Source organism: Actinia tenebrosa, unplaced genomic scaffold, assembly GCF_029948245.1.
Source record: "Actinia tenebrosa isolate PJP-AT-01 unplaced genomic scaffold, QUT_ActTen_1.0 PGA_scaffold1__47_contigs__length_23844297, whole genome shotgun sequence".
Lineage (NCBI taxonomy): Eukaryota > Metazoa > Cnidaria > Anthozoa > Actiniaria > Actiniidae > Actinia > Actinia tenebrosa.
The window spans coordinates 17,752,081-17,772,372 of NW_028292578.1; the positions used below are offsets into that span (position 1 = coordinate 17,752,081).

Here is a 20,292-nt window from a genome sequence, read left to right on the forward strand (position 1 = left end):
TGGACACATGGTGCAACATTGCACGCAAAAAGACTGTTGCAACTTATCTACCTCTGAAACTTGTTCCCCACGCAACATTGCATGCAATATGCAGGACTGTTGCAGAGTCTACCCCTGACACTTGTTGTACGCAACATTGAATGAGTGCAACAAATCTGAAGTTGAATCGCGCTCTAATCTTGCAACATTGCGAGCAAAAAATTTCATCGTGTGAACATGGCTGCAACATTGCGTTCAGCTTTTTAGAAATTTCCAGCCAATCAGCTTGCACCAAATTCATAACCGCTGACCAAATTTCAAAGCATAGTAGGGTGTTGCGTGATTTTGTTGTAACGTGTCACTTCGATTCAATTTTTTTGCGTGCAATATTGCACCGAGTGTTCGCACCTCGCACCTTTAAAGGACTGAGGAGGCAACGGACTGAATTGCATTTTAAACAAATAGATTTCCATGAGCGAGGATCTTCTGGGTCGTATGAGCACTGAAGAGCTGGGGGTGTAGTAATGGAAAATATGTCTTTTGAAGTAAGATTTTTAAAAAATACAATAAAAGCTAAAAAATGTTTATTAAAATATGACAGGTTGGTAGAAATTATGTGTGCATTTTTTGGTCGAGAACAGCACTCCATTGAAGTTGTAAGAATTATGAAAATACAACTTCTGCACGAGTAAGAAATCTCAGATTCATCTTTACCTCACCACTTATAGAGTGCGTTTAAAAGGAATTCTTACATCGATAAATTGAAAAGGTTTTCAGTCACTTTTTTTATCCTCGTCAAGGTTTACAAAATAGAGAGCAGCTTCGAATAACATCCAGAAGACCATACCAAACATGTACGACGCGCAGAAGAAACAGACATATGCCAGTGGTACGAGCAAACGAATTTCTCCTAAACTTGAACCTAGATTTACTAAAAAAAAAAAAAAAAAAGAAGTTTTAGCTTGTTAATCCTTATACTGATTTATGTCCTACATTCATCCCCCTATATACCAATCACTGTACCTCTCCTACATAGTCTTCCTATATTACCCTCTATACCTCCATCCCTACTTTCCTCCCACTATAATACCCTCTCTACCTTCTACATTCATTCTCTTGTACAATTGTATCACTACCATGGCAATTCTGCAGTTTGTGAATGGTTCAGAGCCTGTAATTTAGGGGAGGGCTGTGGGGATGTGACGTACCTTGTGGGCCCTTAGTAAAGTACAACAGGTACAGTAGGACAGGAAATAACTCGCCCCCGATCCATACGATGTGTTCAAACAGGAACTAAAGGAAACGTTGAAGGAGTTTTCATTAGGACAAAGTGTTCTGCGCAGCCGCTATTACATACGGGAGCGAGCGTTAACACTAATAGCGGCTTCGTAGGAGACTAATAGAGGCTTTGCACCATCAAGTGATGGTAGCCATGACAGGGGGCATAACTATAGAGAGATTAGACCAGAATCAATTATTCCTGCCATCACGTGATGGTGCAAAGCCTCTATTGGGACATTGAATAAAATTATTTAGGGTTATTTGTTTTGGGGGGATGTTTTGGGAAACTTATATTAAAACGTAGCTACAGTGTTTGTCTAGGGACATGCATAGTTGTTGTAACAATTCAAAATCAACTAACACTTCCAAAGAAGTATGTCTTGTTGTAAAAACCTGGCTTTACGGCTTTTGGTGCCATATGACGCCTGTCAAAAAAAAAAGAAATATTACGATGAGATTTTTGGACGCTCGCAACAACTAGTGTCGTTGATTATAAAACCAATCCACTTGGACTTAAATGTTTACCCATTTCACACCAGGTGAGTCATTCTCTTGGGAATATTATTCTTTGGTCCAAAGAATTTGTTAACCACTGTGGCTATATATCAAGTGCTATCCAGTTTACATGGTTACTTATCTTCACTTACCAGACGATGTAAAAGGTTATGGATATCAACATTATAAACGAATATAATTTGATCCAAAAGGAATACTGTGGGTATAAGTCATGTAGGGCCATCAGCAATCCATTCATAGACGCCCTGGAGTAACAAACATATATCATCAACACGGCTTAGAGTAGGTAAGGGGGGGGGGGGGGGAGGGAGTGATGGCTGTGGGATTCGCAGTAAACTCTTTAAACCAACAGGATTTTTTACCACTAATGTTAATATTCTCGATTTCTGATCGATTGATGGCCGTCGTAATAAAGTGAACATACCAACAATTTACGGCAACAAATTATAAATTGCTCGCGACCTTGTCCTCAGGGTCCTCACTCCTTATTGTGAGGGGACCCTGGGCACAAAGTTGAGATCGTTCGCGCACTTTTCACGTGTTTTTTTTTTAAAGTAAAAAACACATTTCTGATGGTTTAGCGTTGTATGTCCCCTTTTTTACCACGATATGATTCGGCAACGCCTTATTGTGACTACATAACTAATTTTGGCCAAGTATTGAGGTCATAAAGTAAAGTATCTATCATTTATCTAACTGACTAATCGGTGAATTCGTTGGAGCAACAAATACTCGCTTTCTTGGTCAAACAAACACAGAACAAACGTTTTCCTCACCTGTCCAAAACCATGTCAAACAATGCTCCAAACTTAGAACCTACAAAGTGAAAAAGTTGGATGGTATGTTTGGATTTGCAGCCCCGCTATCTTTAGACAATGTCTAATGTTGATGGTATTACCATCCGGGGGGAAGGGGGGAAGCGTGGGGATTTGTAATTATATATTGCCAGGTCATGACATGCCTGGCCATGCTATCCCACACACCCACCCCCACGGGCTTGTTCGATTACATTGAACCCAATCTTCGATTGACAAAATCAATTCAACACAATAATATTCACAACAAAATAGTGTCAATTGAACATACTCGTCCGTATTTCCTTTATTAAGACCCCAGCCGTATTAGAATAAGGCAGTTTGAGACGTCAAAAAGAAATACGCCCCCACCCCCCCTAAGGAACGTTGTGAGTCCGCCTTCTAGTAAGCCCCAGACCTCCAATAAGCTCCCAGTCCAAAAACCACTGAAAAAGAATAAGCCCCAACGGTCCTTGATTGAGGAGGTACACCGATGGAACGTTCGAAACGAAGCTCCGATTGCCATTGATTGCAGATCAGTTTGATTATTTAAACTATTTTATCCGTAGTTTTGATTGGCCGAGATAATGACAAATAACTGCCTGCTCATGCGCATGACGGTGGCCATCCCAAAGCAAAGCCGTTTTTCTGTAAGCAACAGTTTGATTATGCGCAGTAACGTCGCATTTGTCAACATATATGGCTCGTTTCCCTGCAGTCTCGTTACCGAGGAGCTCTGGGTACGAGACTTGCTTCACTGTGACTTGGCGTATTCGGTAGTAGATTCAGCATTTTCCATACATTGGTTCTCTGGTCAAACACAAAGCGCTCAAGCAAGGCGTCAAGGTACTTTTAAAGCATTATTCAAATTTGAACTTTGCAACCTCGACTGAATGCTTTGTGTTTGACCAGTGAACTGATGTATGGAAAATGGTGAATAGCAAAAACAACAAAAGCACAAAAAGAAAACGGGAAAAAATAATTTGAATGATAAACGGATTATTGAACTCGGTTATAACAAAATATCGTGATTTCTTAGTGTCTTGCAAGCAATATTATTTGCATCAGCACTATCGGCAAATAATTTAACACGAGTATCAGGGCCCAGAGTAGGGAGAGAGGAACGGGGACTACCCCTCTTCACATGAGAGCCTAATAATGCGAGGTTCTTATATAGCACATTTATACAACGTCTCAATGCGTTTTACATTAATGACCAGTGGAGGACTTTACGGGCTGCATATTAAGGCGTGATTAGCAGCCGTACAGCTTACAATCAAGAGTGATTTGTTAGTACATTAGTGTTATGCCTCCAGATACTCAGGTTGTTCGGCGTTTGGAAAGTCAATTGATGGGTTGCAAGCATTTAAAAGACAAAAGCATGGCGACCATTGTGGTGCCACTAACAATGGATGCTAATAAGAAATCTTTTGTTAAATGGCACCAACATGGCCGCCGTGACGTAACGTGCAATCGAAGAATTTAATCGAATTCAGTGTTTTCTGAATTCGATTAACTACGCCTGGACTCTGTTACTTTTTATTCTTACATTGATTCAACGATCTCGCGGCATATCCATCCAAGAGGTCAAGGATCACTTGACTGAGTAGATAGAGACTTGCAGCCAGGTAGGGACTAGAATTCATGTAATAAAAAGATGCTACCATTATGACAACCCTTAAGTAACCTGAAGGTGACAAAGAAGACAAAGATTTCAAATAAAGTACAAACGCTAGAGTACAAACAATATATCCGTGAAACGCTAATTACTAAGGCCCCGTCCACACGTATCCGGAAATTTTTGTGTCCGCAAATTATTTTTTGCGGATACGAAAATGTTTGCGTCCACACGCAGCGTATTCGAATCGTTTTCACCGTCCACACGTATCCGTTTTCGTAAAATTTGCGGATACGGACACAAAAATTTGAGGACACGTGTGGACACAACCCGTATCCGCAAAAAAAAAAAAAAATTGCGGATACGCGTGGACGGGGCCTAAATTGTTCAAAATAACGCTAGTTAAACAAAAGAAAACAATAGAATTAGCATAAAATAGTGTAAGCTATTATTACTAATATTTCACGGATATATTATTTGCACTCTAAAAGCATACAATACTTTAAACTATTGAGTACTAATGCGTACTAAATAGCATTAATTAAATCACAAGAAACGATACAATTAGCACAACTACTGCAAGCACTCAAGTGTGACGTCACTAAAAACTAAAATTTGGCTTTGACAATTTTTGATCTTTAGTTTCGATAGAAAACCAAAAAGACGTTTGCACACCAAACTTGAAGAGACTAGGTCAAATGAGCTGGATGATGGCCATTTAAATACAGTCAATGTCATTAACGTTGTCCACCGAAAAGGGGCATTTACACATTTAGACATTTAGACTAAAGTGAGTCTGAACTTTAAATGTAAAATTCAACTCGTGAATCGAAAATCCAGAATGCCCCGACCATTTAGTGAGGATTTAAGATGGAGAATTGTATTTCAGCGTTTGTTTTATGACAGAACATTCGAGGAAACACGTGATATTTCTTTTAGTCTAAATGTGTAAATGTCTTTTTTCGGTGGACAACGTTAATGACATTGACTGTATATAATTTCCATCATGCAAATCACCGTATAATTTTCGGCTTTGCTGCAATCGTTTAACGAAGCCGAAAATCGCGGTTTGGTTCTCTGAGTTGAACGGTTCCGAGAATTGTTATTCTTTAGTCTTTTTAAACCGTCTTACTCAGGAACCTTCTTTGGGATGCCAATTGCGAAAATTAATGATTATTTACGAGTTTGTTCGTAGAATTCAAAACTCAATATATTGGCACTGGCTCGCATCAGTCACTTACCTATGAGGTTTGGAACGTAGAATAGAACCTTCCACCTCATGATAGATCAATGGTATAGAATATAGCCTGGGTACAGCCCGACTAATGCACTAATTCGACATTTTTAGTGACCTAAAGGGTACCTATAAAACAACAACTTTATGCAAATAAATAAGACTATAGTGACGAACCAGTCATGTGTTACATCCAGAACCTCAGACTTGTACCCAGTCGTTACCTTTTGCCGCTACGGATCGCGGTGCGCAAAGATCCGTGGGAAGGAGAAAAAAGTAACGACGCTTCGCACAGGGAACTCACTAAATCCTTCCCATCAACCACAGCGTGAGATCAACAAGACAAGAGAAACGACTGATGATTTATAACATGATTTATAGCCCTCTGCCCCCTGTGGATCAAAACAATAAAGTGACGTCATTACAACGTGATATGTAATCCGATCTCCTCGAAAAAAACATTAAATTGTAGTTTAATCTATATGTAACATGTGTTCTAGTTGCTATGAAATCGGAATTTAAGGCATGGTAAGTACTCATGCAAAAAATATTGGGTTGAGTCACTTAAGGTATGGGAGGTCCAATGTTGGTAGGTGCTCATGCAAAAATATTGGGTTGAGTCACCTAAGGTATGGGAGGTTCAATGTTGGTAGGTGCTCATGCAAAAATATTGGGTTGAGTCACCTAAAGTATGGGAGGTTCAATGTTGGTAGGTGCTCATGCAAAAATATTGGGTTGAGTCACCTAAGGTATGGGAGGTTCAATGTTGGAAAGTGCTCATGCAAAGATATTGGGTTGAGTCACCTAAGGTATGGGAGGTTCAATGTTGGAAAGTGCTCATGCAAAGATATTGGGTTGAGTCACCTAAGGTATGGAAGGTTCAGTGTTGGTAGGTGCTCATGCAAAGATATTGGGCAGAGCCACCTTAAAGAGGCACTTGGATGAAAACACCCTGATTTTTGAAAGTTCAAATAATTGAAGTATTTGAGGATAATATGACTCAATAATGATTATGAAAATCAGATTAGTGAAAATTTTAGCCTGGGAGCCACTCGCTGTTGCGATATTTTGGGATAAAAGCGAAAAGAACGATAGGGTTGAGTAAATGACGTCATTTACCCACAATTTAGATGCTGAATAAAATTGATAATTTTTTCCCACCACTTTTGATTGTGAAGGAAACATTTTGCTTGGCTACTATTGGGGCCATATAGATAAGTTTAAACAAGTTCAAGTCATTTCCAATTTTTATTGATTTTCGTCCAAGTGTCCCTTTAAATTTATCCCATTATTTGTTTAAAATTTACATAATATATATGTATATATAAGTCAACCTAAATATCTTGTTATATCCCCTTTCACAGTTCAAACTTCAACACTCACTGAATTTCCGTCAAAAGATGCAATATGATTTTTGAAGGCACAATGGTAAGATAATTCCATGTGGCTTAGGAATCACCTTCGGTCACACTACCCTGAGGTCCAGAGGTTCATAGCATAAAAAAAAACTGTCCTTTTTTCACGAGGGTAGCACTTAATAGCCAGTGGCTAACAAACCTGTGCCCCTCATTCCGTGATCGAATTGGAATTTAGGAGTTGATTTTTCAGAGGGAGGAAAACCGGAGAACCCGGAAAACCCTCGAAGCACAGGAGAGAACCAACAAACAACTCTACTCATATACAACACTGAACCCGTCGGGACTCGAACTCCGGTCGCATTGATGAGAGGCGAGCGCTCACACCGCTACGCCATGCTTCCCATTATCTTTTGAATTCTCCAAACCAATCAGATGCCTATATATAATAGCACAGGATTGAAATTTGACCCTAGCCTTGTTATTAATTTTTAATTTAATCAATACCTTGACACAGCAAAGTCATAGGTTAAAATCATGTCTATACACATGTATAACTAGAGTGCAAAAAATTAATCCGTGAAACACTAATTACTAAATAGTACGAAAAAGTGTTAATTAAACAACATAAAAACAATGGAATTTGCATGAAATTGTGCTATTTAGTATTACTTAAAGTTTCATGGTTATATTGCACTCTATGTCTTTTGTTTGTTGCTTATTTAAGACTTCTATGTCTTGAGTTTCTTAAATTACCATACATGAGACTTTTGCTGATAATGACTGCCCTTTAAATAAAATGTACTGTCTTCCTCTCTCTGTCATCTACTGCTGCAACTCCATGTCTAGTCAATTGGTGACTTTGGCTCTCTCTGCCTCGTCAATAAGTACAACATTATAACAAGCTGCGTACAACTGAATAACACTGACTGTTTGTTTCAAGAAGCAAATTGGTGCCGTCACCCAAGCGAGAGCTTTCCATAATCCAAATGACATTCCAGCAATGGTCACTAGGGCAACAAAATCCTAATTACAATGGGAAATTAATGACGTGGGGGAATAGGTTACACAATCCTTTCTTGTTGCACAGGGTCACTCCTTTGTGAGCAATGGTATCAAGCAAGACACTGTGAGGGGAAGTGGGGAAGGGGGTGGGACAAGGCCAATGAAGCGAGGCAAGGCAAGGTGAGGCAAGGCGAGGCAAGGCAAGGCAAGATTATAGATTAAAGTGCAGTAACTCTTTTCGTCAAGAACTGTGAGTTGAACTGGTATTGGTAAATACTCACTAACTGGACCAGAAGTGAAGTGAAGGAGATACAACAAACAAAAGAAAAGCTCATTTCCAGCACAGAAGATAAACAGGATTAACTGTGAAAAGGCAGAAAATTTTGTAAAAAAATGGAAAATAAAATTTTTACTTGACAATAAATTATGATGGAAAAAACACTAACAAAGGGAAAAAAAAGGCAGAAAGGTTGAAGAGAGTTATGAGAGAGGAATGAAAAAAAAAAGAGCCTGTATCACGTAGCAGCCGTGCTCACTGGAATGAAAGATTTCCTCTGTGTGGTCACACATTCTCTACTTTTCCATAGCCCATAATGCTTTGCCTCAGGGGGGTAACGAATCAAAAACTGTCCCAAATTGAAACATTCTTCAATTGAAAATATACTATACCTGCCTTTATCTATACAATACTGATTATCAGTTTATTCCAAGTTAATTTTGAGCATTCAGAGGATCAAGAGGTTTGGTGTTACAGAAAATATATTGACTCATGAAAAGTTGTTTAAAATTTACTTTAAACTTCTTCAAGCTTCCATCTTTTTCTGTGTTTTATTTCTTTATTTTATATTTGGTTATCAGATAAAGTATTTTTAACATTGTCTGATCAGCCTTCAGCAAAATAAGCGCAGTTTTTATACTGTATCTCTGCAATACCCCCTGCAAAGCTGCAAAGTATTATTGGTATGGGAAAGTAGAGAATGGAAGTGCTTCAGGACCAGGTTACACGTGGTTAAACAAATAATTTGATTCTCATATTCTCACATGGTGCCACGCGAGAAAGGTCCATTAAAAAATGGTTGTGGTTTTTCGTCACCTTCTTGTAATAGATTCTCAAAAAGTAGTTTCCAGAAAGGTCAATTTTCTTATGGCTTGTATCTCCTTTCATCAAGGCACTGCAACAATCCATTATACTTTATCAATATGGTTCATTTAATAATAATAATAATAATAATAATAATAATAATAACAACAACAACGACAACAACAACAATAACTTTATTCTTATATAGCGCCATTTCCATTTCTGTCCAATGTCGCTTTACAAATTACAATTAAACACTTAAAATATGTGGTAAAATAAGTAAGAATTATATGAAGATGTTAAAATATATATACATTACATTTATTTTCCTAGTTAGACCCAGGCTTTACACCGTGCCCCACATACATTAAAATAGCTGCTATAATTTGTTTTGAAATATATTGCACACCCTAATTGGCTGGATAATACATTTGAGATGTAACGTGCACACTGATTGGTTGACTACTGTGTTTATATTGGAATAATTTTTGCAAGTCAATCGCAAAACGTAAAAAAATTGCAAGCATTTGATTAAAGATCTTGTTTGAAAGTCGGCATGCTGAAAGAACTTCTATCGCCGGGGGGGGGGGGGGGGGGGGGCACTCTTGCCCGTTTAGGGTAGGGATGTGCCACTGAGCCCTCTGAACCCTGACCCTGTTCCAGAGTAAAATCACTGAAATTCATACCCTGTTCCAGAGCAATATCACTGAAAACCATACCCTTTTCTGGTTGTGCAAAAATGGATACCCTGTTTCAGAGAGGAGAGAGCTTGATTTCATATACCCTGTCCCAGAGCGAGAGCGATTTTATATACCCTGTATAGCGAATATAGGGCAGTACCCCCCTGGGTTCTATCGAAACAAATCATTGCTGTCAGAAGTGATATAATTTTGTCCCTGATAAGGCACCATGTTTCAGACTGTTTCATTCTCCTAGAAATAAGATTCTTTATTATCCAACTTTTGAAGTTAGAGTAAAACTAATGCAGAAGAAAGCCTAGAGCCTAAGTTAACTTGTATAGTAAAAAAAACAGTTTTGAAAACTAGTTCAAAAAAATTGTTTTGAAGCCAGCTTCTTTTTGGTAAAAAGTAAGCTCAATTGTATAATAAATAACTTATTAGACATTAAATTATTAGTAATATATATATTATATTCGTGTGAGATCTGTATGAGGATTTAAAACCTCATACAGATCTCACATGAATATCATATATTACTTAAAAAATGTCTAGATTAATGCTTCTTTTTTAGAGTAAAAATTTTAACATTAAATGTAATTTGGCCGAAATATTTCAAAGTCAACCTTATGCAAATCAGGGCGAATTCTGTATCAGGGTTTACAGATACCTTCACGGTAGTGATTTTGTATTGTTCTAAGGTCATTAATTATTCATGATTTTTTTATGGGTAGAATACTAGTGGACATTTTGTTCTCATCTTTGTATTTTGTTGTGCCCTATTTGGCTGGGCAAAATACAGCAAACTCAAAATCATATCGATTTATATTCTACCCTAAAATGTCTAATAAGATCTATTTATTTGAGTTGTATTTATATTGATGAAATGATACTCTAGGGAATGACATGTGATCTGAAATGAAAAATACATCACCTCAAAATTAAACGTTTTTACCTTTGCACATGAATCCAGTGACTGGTGATGTCAAGGGCAACCAGTGTTTGGAAAATGAAAAGATAGGATGGATAGAAGACAGACAGCATCATCAACAAACATGTTGTCACACACCTAAGACAAGATTAATTATGATTACAGTTTTAGTTTTTATATTAGGGAGCGTAAGCATTGACTTGGAAACACACAACGACGATGGAATAAAGACATCAGGGATGAAACCCCTGGATCAAGGAATTTGTTTTTAGCAGGATAATTTAAAGATAACTAGAGATATAATAAAAAGCAAGAGTAACTTGAATTTTTGTGTGATTAGTTTACAACTGGAAATTCCATTGCCAATAAAGACAAAATTACTAGTGCACTCGTATAGACATGTTCAGTACCTTAAACACGCAACAATCCGACTTCCAGTTGTCGTTGCCGTGTGTTTCATCATCCATGCTTAAGCTCCCTATTACCGATATCTATGTGTGCAATTGGATGTTATGTCTTTCCTTTGGAAGTTGGTTAAATGGGCTGCAATTCAATAAGTGTTACATCTCTTGAGTGATCTCTCGTAAATCACAAATTGAAAATGTCTTTTGACATACATATGGTGCACGTACCTATCTGTCAACATGTCAAGGAATGCACCAAACTTTGTACCTATTGGACAATTAACCATTAATATTACAGTATAATTATAGATTATAATGGATACATAATTGTAATATATTTACACAAGATTTTATGCTTTAAGGAGCTCTGGTCACAATATGACATTTTTCAAAGCTTTATTTGTACTTTTCCTAGCATAAAAAACCAGTTTTGAGTTTAAAATTACCACTATGTTCCTTGATTACAGACTCATTTACACAGGGTTAGCCTCTGTGGTATCTGTGTTTAAATATTCACAAATACCAATGGTAAAGTAAAGTTCATAACTTTAACACAAACACTTTGAAATATTGACGGACCTTGACTGGAACATGTGAACATTCTGCACAAAATCGAGGGTAACTCTGTGTAAATGAGTTCTTAATCAAGAAATACAGTGGTAATTTGGAACTTGAAAATGGTCTATTTCTCCTGTGCTGACATTATTTACATACGAATATAATTCATTTCAATATGCTTGACAAAAACCTGTATTCACATGCTTGACAAAAACCTGTATATTTGTCGGGTATAGTGCTTACTTTGGTTGAAGTATCTTGCTGCATGACCATCAACTGCATCCAACAACCCACTCACTATGTAAGCCACTGTTGCCTTGACATAATCAAACGGCATGTAGTAAAACGAAGCAAATGCCAATATAATTCTTAAATAGCCTGTGAACATCAAGATAAATTGTTCATTGACTATAGACTCAATCCACTTGGACATAATTTTGATCCATATTCAGATAAATAGAGGATATTGCATGGGCGAGCGGAGATACGAATTTTATCTTCGAGTGTTCAATTGATATCTCACGAGTGAGCGCACTCCAAGCGGCCATGTAATGTTCTGTTTATTATATAGACATCGATGGAACTTCAATAAAACAAAAGCTCAAAAATTCTTTATTAAAATATGTTACTATGTCAACAGCGATATCTTCACATGTGAAAGATATGGTATCTTCCACTGGTGAAAGATATCAAGTTTTCGACACTAGAGAAAAACTGGTATTTCTTCGATATCTATATGATAAAATGTAATATCAATTCCTTGAGTATCATTTCTTTGTCTGCTAGCTAGAAGGGCAACTTATTTTCTGGTGGCTAAATAACCTATCTTTTTACCATCACAATACTTACCAATCACACGTGTGAAATATTACAATTTGTCATTGCGATAAAATAGGGTTTCAGTGGGCATTAACCAAAGTATTTTTATGACATTTTCAGAACAGAAAAAGTTTTCAAGGGAGCGTACCTATGGAGTGTCGTAGAAGCACCTTGATCAATGTCCATCAAAACTCAGAAACCAATTTTTTTCTGTGTGATTGGAAGGTACTGTAATTGTTATCAAATTTACATGAATTACTTTTCCCCCTGGGGGGGGGGGGGTACTCCCATATATGAACTATACGGGGATGATCCGCTGAACAGGGTATGGTTTTTCGAGCTTCTTGTCATAAACAGGGTATGCAATTTCACTCAAGGTCCAAATTCTTCCTGAGTTTCTTGTCATATTCAGGATTTCTACTTTCGTATTGACTGAAACTGGTTACCATGGTCGTAAAAAAATGATACGTGAGATGACATGATAATTGAAACAGGAACTCAGTGCAATTAATTATATCTTTTGTCATAAACAGGGTCTACAAATACGATTTTCTTTTGTCATAAACAGGGTACCCCTTTCAGAATCCCAGCGGAACACCCCTACCCAAATTCTGGTGGAGTACCCCCCCCCCGGGACTTTTCCCTTCTGCATCTTCATGCAAATGGTTAGAATAAGTAAAACAAATTTGAATTCAATACAAATAAAAACCACTTCAAACTTTCCCAATTTGCTATTTTCGGTATTCACCGAACAGAAATATGGCAACCAACTTGAATAACTATTGTTCTACACTAACTAGCGACTGACTAGCCTTGTGTGCACGTGGAAACATAAAAGCGTTTTCACATGTATGAAAGGCTAGTCAATCATTAGTCGGTGCAAAACAACAGCTATTTAAATTGGTCGCCATATTTTGATTTGGGGTATGCTCTTTCCCAATTTTTTATTTGCATTAGATTAAGATTAAAATTGTCACAGTCATTGTTGTTGAAGGAATAAGCACCAAAACCCCAGACCATTCCTACCCATCTCCCAAACCTCCCAACCCCTCCCCCCAGTTGATTGGACAGATGCTGTTATTCCTGAAGACGATGAAAAGGCCCACAAAGTTATTCACTTTCAAATAAAATCGAAATATCAGTGAATAACTTACCTATCAGGTTAGGTATAAAGAGAAACACTCCCATCTTCCTCAATGAAACAAGGTTTTACGTATTTTTTCAACCAAGATGTCACGAACTCCTTGTCAAGATGGAAGATGCCCAAAGAAATGACGAAAAACGGTCCTATTAAATGCTAAAGAAACCAGAAGGGACCCTGAGCAAAAGAAATTTCAAATTTTAAGCTCTTTCACTCAAAAAAGTTCGAAATACTTAGCGAATGCTTCAAAAAAAATGCAAATAATTGAGGTAAATATTTAACTTGTCGACGAGCTGTGTCTTCTTAGAAGTTTATTCTCAGCTGCTGTTAATTTGACCAATCAGAATGAAGTAATTCAGGCACCTGATCGAATCGAACCAATCAGAGAGCACGAGATGGAAAGCGCTTCGTGGACCGCCTCTTTCTCTGTTGTATTTTCTCAGCGTGGAAATATTTCATCAATCTCTCTAAAAAGATCCAAATAATACGGAATTAAGATGCCCGATGAGCAAGACAGCAAGCGTAAAAAACAAGTAAGAGTATGGACTGATGGCTGTTTCGATATGGTGCATTTTGGACACGCCAATGCGCTACGCCAAGCCAAGGCAATGGGAGATTACCTGATTGTAGGTGTTCACAGCGATGAAGAAATTGCTCATCACAAGGGTCCCCCCGTCTTTAACCAAGAAGAGCGGTACAAGATGGTCCGTGCAATCAAATGGGTTGATGAAATAGTTGAAGATGCTCCTTATATCACAACTCTAGAGACAATGGATTCTCATGGTTGTGAGTTCTGTGTTCACGGTGATGACATCACTTTATCAGCTGATGGCACAGACACATATCAAATAGTGAAAGACGCTCGGAGGTACAAGGAATGTAAGAGGACTGCTGGGGTATCCACTACTAATCTAGTGGGACGTATGTTGTTGTTGACCAAAGATCATTTCGATAAAGGAATTCCTATAAGCGCCTTAGACCCAGAACAAGTCAGCAGTGCCAGTTCTGACTCAGCAGCTAAGAGCCCCTGGACGTGTGTTTCTCATTTTCTCCCCACCACCCAAAGAATTGTTCAGTTTTCAGATGGGAAGGAGCCAAATCAAGAAGACAGAATTGTCTACGCAGCAGGTGCATTTGATCTTTTCCATGTTGGTTTTCTGGATTTCCTGGAAAAGGCCAAAGCAGAGGGTGACTATCTGATTGTTGGTTTACATACTGACCAGGTAGTGAATCGCTACAAGGGTAGTAACTACCCAATTATGAACCTGCACGAGAGGGTGCTTAGTGTTCTGGCCTGCCGATATGTTGATCAGGTCATAATTGGTGCACCTTACAGGGTATCTGAGGAATTAATGAATCAGTTTAAGGTAAACATTGATCATTTTATCCTTCCTACCCTGCCTAACTTTATATTAAAATAAATGCCTGATGTGGTAGGTTGATGTAGTTGTTCATGGGCAAACTCCCATAATGGAAGATCCCAATGGCAATGATCCCTATGAGATTCCTAGAAGAATGGGAACATTCAAGATCCTTGATAGCACTAGTAACATCACTACAGCTGACATCGTTGCAAGAATCATTCGTAATAAGTAAGTATCTATTTTATGCTATTGCTTTCTTTTTACTCCATGCATTCTCCAACCAGGACTACTCTTGATAGGTGCCTGTGAAGAGAGAGACTCAGCTGTGGGGGGGGGGGGTTGGGCTACAGCTTTACCAACCCTACGATAACATGATATAAAATGATGGCAGTAACTTAGTTCCACTATGTTGTTCTTGTCTTACAAAGTTGACAATCATGATGTACCCACATGCAGCATTCCAGCTTGTAACAATCAGAAGCAAACAAACTTCAATAAGCAATGCACAACTGAGTCTGATGTATTTATAATAATCCATAATTCTCGTTTAGGTTGAAGTATGAGGAAAGAAACAAGAAAAAGGAAGCAAAAGAACGGGCTTCTTACGATGCATTACAGCGACAAATGGAAGCTCTTGAATCCTCTAAGGAGAATAACAAAATAGTTTAAGCACTAGCTCCTTCCACCCTCAGTGTTGGTTGTACCTTTAAACAGATAACTTTTTTAATAGATAAATACCATATCAATTTGGTTGTTAATTCTAATTATTATTCACATCAAAATCCATAATGTTCGAGGATTTTTTTACCATACTAACTAAAACTGGCATTTTACATTATTTTTATTTTGAGAAGGAATAGGGGATGGGTGGTGAGGATTTAGTATTTTATGGGTTGATTTCCATAGGTTTGTATTCTACCTAATCTCAAAATTTCTTAGTGTTTCTTGCCCCCATGTAAAGAAAGTTTATTGTGATGGCTTTCATTGAATTTTAATGTTAACCATTTTGGAATGCCAAATTGTTTATTGTCAATTTTTGGGAGGGGTAGCTGTGAATAAAATATGTGAACAGGGCTTGTGCTACTCCTTAAACTCCTTGAATTTAATTCACGTTTTCAAGGGCACTTGAAAAGCTCTTGAATTTTACGATTTCAGCAAAACTCCTTGAAATCTTCTTGAATTTTTGCTTCAGTCATTGCTTGCATGGTTCTGAAATAGATCTAGTCAGAAAGATCGGAAAACATGAAAGTCGGCCATGACAGTGCAACCACTGTGTAAAACTTTGGAATAGTTAGCTGAACATACTTCTTGAAAATTCATTTTTGGGTCCTTGAATAGTCCTTGAATTTTAAATGGTTACCTTACCATGAACCCTGTGAGAAATAATGCAATTATTTGTGGTAAATTTGTTGGGCAAACTATTTACTGTGACCTTACAAATGGTGGGTAGATAAATGGATATCTCTGTGGAATATTTTGATGACGGACATAAGACAGGTTTAAAATCACTAATTTATTTGCATCAGTGAGTGTGAAAGGAGATATTGAGGTTAGCCTTATCGTGAATATCTCCTAGGATTGAATTAGAATATAGTACTTGGTTTTTACAGAGGGAAGAAAACTGGAGAACCCGGAAAACCCTAGAAGCACAGGAGAGAACCAACAAAAAGCTCAACTCACATTCAACACCAAGCTTGTCGGGACTCGAACCCAGGCCGCAATTGGTGAGAGGCGAGCGCTCTCACTGCTACACCACCCATGCTTCCCATGAAATTAATCATAAAATTTTGGGTAGATCAAAAATGCTATTTGATTTTCATGGGCAAAATTGCATATCTTGTTTCAAGTTGGCTCCTAGTCAAAAGGAGATGATCCACAAACATTTCCAATTCCGCTAATGGTTTTTCAGGGCACTCTGTACGATTTTTAATTTGTAAAATTATTATTAAAAAATGCAATGCAATAATAATGATTATTATTAACAGATAGTAGTAATTAATCTACTAGAGCACATGCAGCAAAACCATGCAATAAAAACAAAGTTGATACTGACAAATAGTACTATTGATTGATTGACGAACTTCACCATGCTAAAAAACATAATGAGTTAATTAGCATATGCATATAAGTATGGTAGGGATACTGCAACAGCGTTGGCCAATTTCTGTATGCCCAGTTAATAGAAAAGTACTTTAGTGACTCATAGTTGCTATGACTCAACAGAACATTCATTACACAAAGACAAATAACACAAGAGACCATTTGTGTCTGGTTGATAGCAACTATTAGTCACTAAATAGCTACTATTTTCTCATTGATGGTTTTCAACCATTCCCAAGAGAATTAAATAACAAAAGACATGGCAGGCCATGTTGGAAGGGCTAAAGAGTATAAATTAGCTCATAAATGAAGTTAGCAATATTTATAACAAGTTGAAATGAAATTCACTTTAGGGACTGGTCATAAAATATAGGGGTGTCTTCGCCCATTATAAAATGATGCTGAAAATGTGATGACCCAACCCCAGTTTAGAAGCAATATTGCAGATGACCCACCCCTGAAAGAAGGATCCACTGATCAGATTTACCTATATTCAATCTAAATCCCAAAAGAATGTTCTTGGTTGCACACGTCTGCCACTTCTTGTAACATTGACTGTTTCGGCTTCTTCTTTGTCTCTGTCAGCGTCTTCCCCACTATCAGTAATTCCTATTTCATGAGTAACAATGTAAGTTTCTTCGTCGCTATCCAAATCTTCAGTATCCTCATCAGGTTCCTCACATGAATTATCATCATCTTCAGTGTCCTCGCGTGAAGTACCATCTTCTTCATGCTCTTCCTCTGTTGTACTTGTCGTAGTATTTAAAAGCTGCATAGACAGCCAAGCATTTATTACTTGGACTTTCTCACTTTTGTACATTTTGCGCTTGAGCAAGTTGTGCTTTTTTAAAAAGAGGTCCAAGATTACAACCCTCTGCTTCTTAAGCATTCTGCTTTCTTGCATGTCTTTCCAGTCATAGTCTTCGCATGCTTTAAGTTTCTCTGCTTCCTTAATTTTTTCTTTTCATTTGCCCTTTTAATTTTTCATTCGAAGGTACTACAGATGTTCTACATACTTCCTAACCAGATCCTCTGCAACTGCAAATTCCCTTGAGAAATTCCGATGATGACAATTATAATACTCTATTTCGTATTAGAAAACTCATTAATAATTCATGAAGAAAACACAATAGAAATCATGACCATGAAGGTGATTTTATATCTGATATAGATTCATCTTCATTTGCATAAACTTTAACTTGGATTTTCTCTATCAAACTTGGTTCATTTCGTAAAGAATTCTGTACAATACGAGAACATACATCATGAGTTTTCTAAGCCGTTTAATAAACTCGCAGATCGTGTCTTATCGGGTCTAAAACCACTCGGCTGCGCCTCGTGTTTTATACCCGATAAAACACTCCTGCTCGTTTATTAAACAGTACATGGCCCACCCTTTTTAGTTGTCAAATTTTATCAGCCCACCCCAATGAAGGAGTTCAAAATTATGTGACCCACCCCCTGAATTTGCCCCCCGCCCACCCCCCATACTTTATGATACAAATAAAGTATAAAATACAAGTAAATACCTCGAATAACAAAGAGTTTTGTCATAACGTGTTTTATTTGTTAGAGCCTTGGTACTTTGATCTTGGTCAAATGATTTATAATTTGGGCAACTGAACTGTTTTTGTACCAACCCCTCTCCCCTAAGGTAAAGATCTCAAATTAATATAATTTTTCTTCTTTCTAAGGATTTCTTCAGGATTTGTTGGATCATATTATAACAAAGGTCTGCGGGATTCCTATGTTTGGGGGTAAATTCCTATCAGGGGGTTATCGAGGAATTCCCAAAATGAGGTAGAGTCTCTCTCCACCAATCTGACCAATAACAGGGGTCACAGGCACCTTAGAACTCCCATGGACAACCCCTTTCCTTGGAATATAAAGCCCTCAATTGAGATGGGTCGATTTGGCATTGCATTGCATTGTGGCACTGCTTTTAAGAGCACAAAATAAACACTAGCTTGGAAATCAGTTCCACAATGCAATGTAATGCAAATGATTCAAGCCGTTATGTTGGAAGAATTTGAAAAAAGATATTTTTAACAAATTCTGTTACATCTTCTAACACGGCGACCATGGCTTTCGTTATTTTACTTGGGAATGATTGCAAACCAAGAATGGCTTTTGCGTCAGACCCTACAGAATGCATGCCATGCCCGCAGATGAAAAGCCCGTGTCACGAACGTGGACATGACACGGCAAGACATACGCCAGACCAATCACATTGCGCGAGAATTTACTCTCCATCCAATCAAATACCCGAAACACGCGGGCGCGGACACGATCAAGCTAAAACACGACACTGCCAGACCAATCACATTACCTGTTATCCTATCATTATCGCGCTTCATGGCACATAGGGCTATAGAACATTCACATTGCCAAGGGAAAAAAACAGCCAATCAAGGCAAGTAAAGGCACGGCAAGGCACACATACGGCATGCACTGAGCTTTCCACAGCCTGCAGTACGAAAATTGTTCTATTACGTACGGTGGTCCACAGGGGACAGCTGCAAGCAAATAAAAGCAAAGCAAAACTTGGCGGCGCTACATAGCACTTCTGAACTATAAAATATCGCGTTCGCCAAATTGGCCGCCATCTCCGATTTGCTAAACACTCTGCTAGTTCCAGTTCTTCCTTTACCATGCGTGCGCAGAAGTTCTTAGCAACGTTTGTTTTATTTTGTCATATTTTGCTTTATTTTCTAAGTAACTTTTGAATTATTTGCCGCAGCTTTTACCGATTTGCAGCAAATTGTACTTGTTTCCAACTATCATTCGATTGCAGCTGCCCTCTGTGGTCACTCAGGGAAGGTACGTTTTTTACTGTGGGAAAAGGGCTTGGGGATTCGCAGTAAACTTTCTAAAAATGTATGTAGCCTAAAACAATTCACGACCCTCCTATTAAGCTTTCTTCGAAATAAAAAGGTTTGATCTTCCGTAAAATTATAAATGACCCCCTCCCCCCTGAAGCCCCAGCCGCCCCCCCCCCCCCCCACATACATTGAAAAACGTACCTTCAAATATGGGTGGGAAAAATAACGAACTATCTAGATGATAAACCATATCTAGCGTACACAAAACAACCACAGGGTACCTCTTTCATCCACTGAATTCCATTTGGAACTTAGAAGTTGATTTTGACAGAAGGTAAGAAAAATGGAGTAAAGTAAACTCTCAAAGCACAAGAGAAAACCAACAAAAAATTCTACTCACACAAGAGATTGTGTCCGGGAATCAAACCTGGATAGCCTTAGTAAGAGGAAAGCGCTCTACCTCACCGCTACGCCAGCTGTGTTTCCCAAACAATCGAAGAAATGAAGAACCAATCAAAACTTAGATTGGAAGGACGCCAAAAAAGTTCATAGAAATTTTGTCAGTTTACAGTTGAGAGAATGGGCGAGTTTTGACTGTTTCGTTTTTCGTCGA

At 38.0% G+C, this 20,292-nt stretch overlaps 3 protein-coding genes across 3 annotated transcripts; 1 reads left to right on the plus strand and 2 right to left on the minus strand.

Moving 5' to 3' along the window:
* Nucleotides 1-548: 548 nt before the first annotated feature.
* LOC148909985 (CDP-diacylglycerol--inositol 3-phosphatidyltransferase-like) lies at nucleotides 549-5,628 on the minus strand. Its single transcript, XM_089033470.1, has 7 exons — nucleotides 5,430-5,628; nucleotides 4,120-4,257; nucleotides 2,553-2,592; nucleotides 1,908-2,021; nucleotides 1,622-1,685; nucleotides 1,188-1,272; nucleotides 549-910 (listed from the first exon to the last, which is right to left on the minus strand). The coding sequence occupies exons 1-7, from the start codon at nucleotides 5,467-5,469 to the stop codon at nucleotides 753-755; spliced, it is 639 nt and encodes a 212-aa protein (XP_088889596.1). The 5' UTR covers nucleotides 5,470-5,628; the 3' UTR covers nucleotides 549-752.
* Nucleotides 5,629-5,778: 150 nt separating this feature from the next.
* LOC148909986 (CDP-diacylglycerol--inositol 3-phosphatidyltransferase-like) lies at nucleotides 5,779-13,669 on the minus strand. The gene is made up of 7 exons (XM_089033469.1): nucleotides 13,407-13,669; nucleotides 11,677-11,811; nucleotides 11,104-11,143; nucleotides 10,496-10,609; nucleotides 8,876-8,954; nucleotides 8,064-8,145; nucleotides 5,779-7,787 (listed from the first exon to the last, which is right to left on the minus strand). The coding sequence occupies exons 1-7, from the start codon at nucleotides 13,438-13,440 to the stop codon at nucleotides 7,627-7,629; spliced, it is 645 nt and encodes a 214-aa protein (XP_088889595.1). The 5' UTR covers nucleotides 13,441-13,669; the 3' UTR covers nucleotides 5,779-7,626.
* Nucleotides 13,670-13,801: 132 nt separating this feature from the next.
* On the plus strand, nucleotides 13,802-15,831 carry LOC148909987 (ethanolamine-phosphate cytidylyltransferase-like). The gene is made up of 3 exons (XM_089033468.1): nucleotides 13,802-14,760; nucleotides 14,831-14,985; nucleotides 15,309-15,831. Exons 1-3 carry the CDS (start codon nucleotides 13,891-13,893, stop codon nucleotides 15,424-15,426), a joined length of 1,143 nt encoding a protein of 380 aa, XP_088889594.1. The 5' UTR covers nucleotides 13,802-13,890; the 3' UTR covers nucleotides 15,427-15,831.
* Nucleotides 15,832-20,292: the final 4,461 nt, after the last annotated feature.

Excerpts from the sequence above, each read along its gene's own strand:
- LOC148909986 (XM_089033469.1), bottom strand. The coding sequence starts at position 13,440 with ATGGGAGTGTTTCTCTTTATACCTAACCTGATAG. Across the intron at positions 11,812-13,406 it reads CTTTATACCTAACCTGATAG|GCTATTTAAGAATTATATTG; the intron begins GTAAGTTATTCA and ends TGATGTTCACAG. Across the intron at positions 8,146-8,875 it reads TGAGAATCTATTACAAGAAG|TTAATCCTGTTTATCTTCTG; the intron begins GTGACGAAAAAC and ends GCCTTTTCACAG.
- LOC148909987 (XM_089033468.1), top strand. The coding sequence starts at position 13,891 with ATGCCCGATGAGCAAGACAGCAAGCGTAAAAAACAAGTAAGAGTATGG. Across the intron at positions 14,761-14,830 it reads AATTAATGAATCAGTTTAAG|GTTGATGTAGTTGTTCATGG; the intron begins GTAAACATTGAT and ends CTGATGTGGTAG. Across the intron at positions 14,986-15,308 it reads GCAAGAATCATTCGTAATAA|GTTGAAGTATGAGGAAAGAA; the intron begins GTAAGTATCTAT and ends ATTCTCGTTTAG.
- LOC148909985 (XM_089033470.1), bottom strand. The coding sequence starts at position 5,469 with ATGAGGTGGAAGGTTCTATTCTACGTTCCAAACCTCATAG. Across the intron at positions 2,022-2,552 it reads TTTGACATGGTTTTGGACAG|GGCGTCTATGAATGGATTGC; the intron begins GTGAGGAAAACG and ends TTGTTACTCCAG. Across the intron at positions 911-1,187 it reads CTTTACTAAGGGCCCACAAG|TAAATCTAGGTTCAAGTTTA; the intron begins GTACGTCACATC and ends TTTTTTTTTTAG.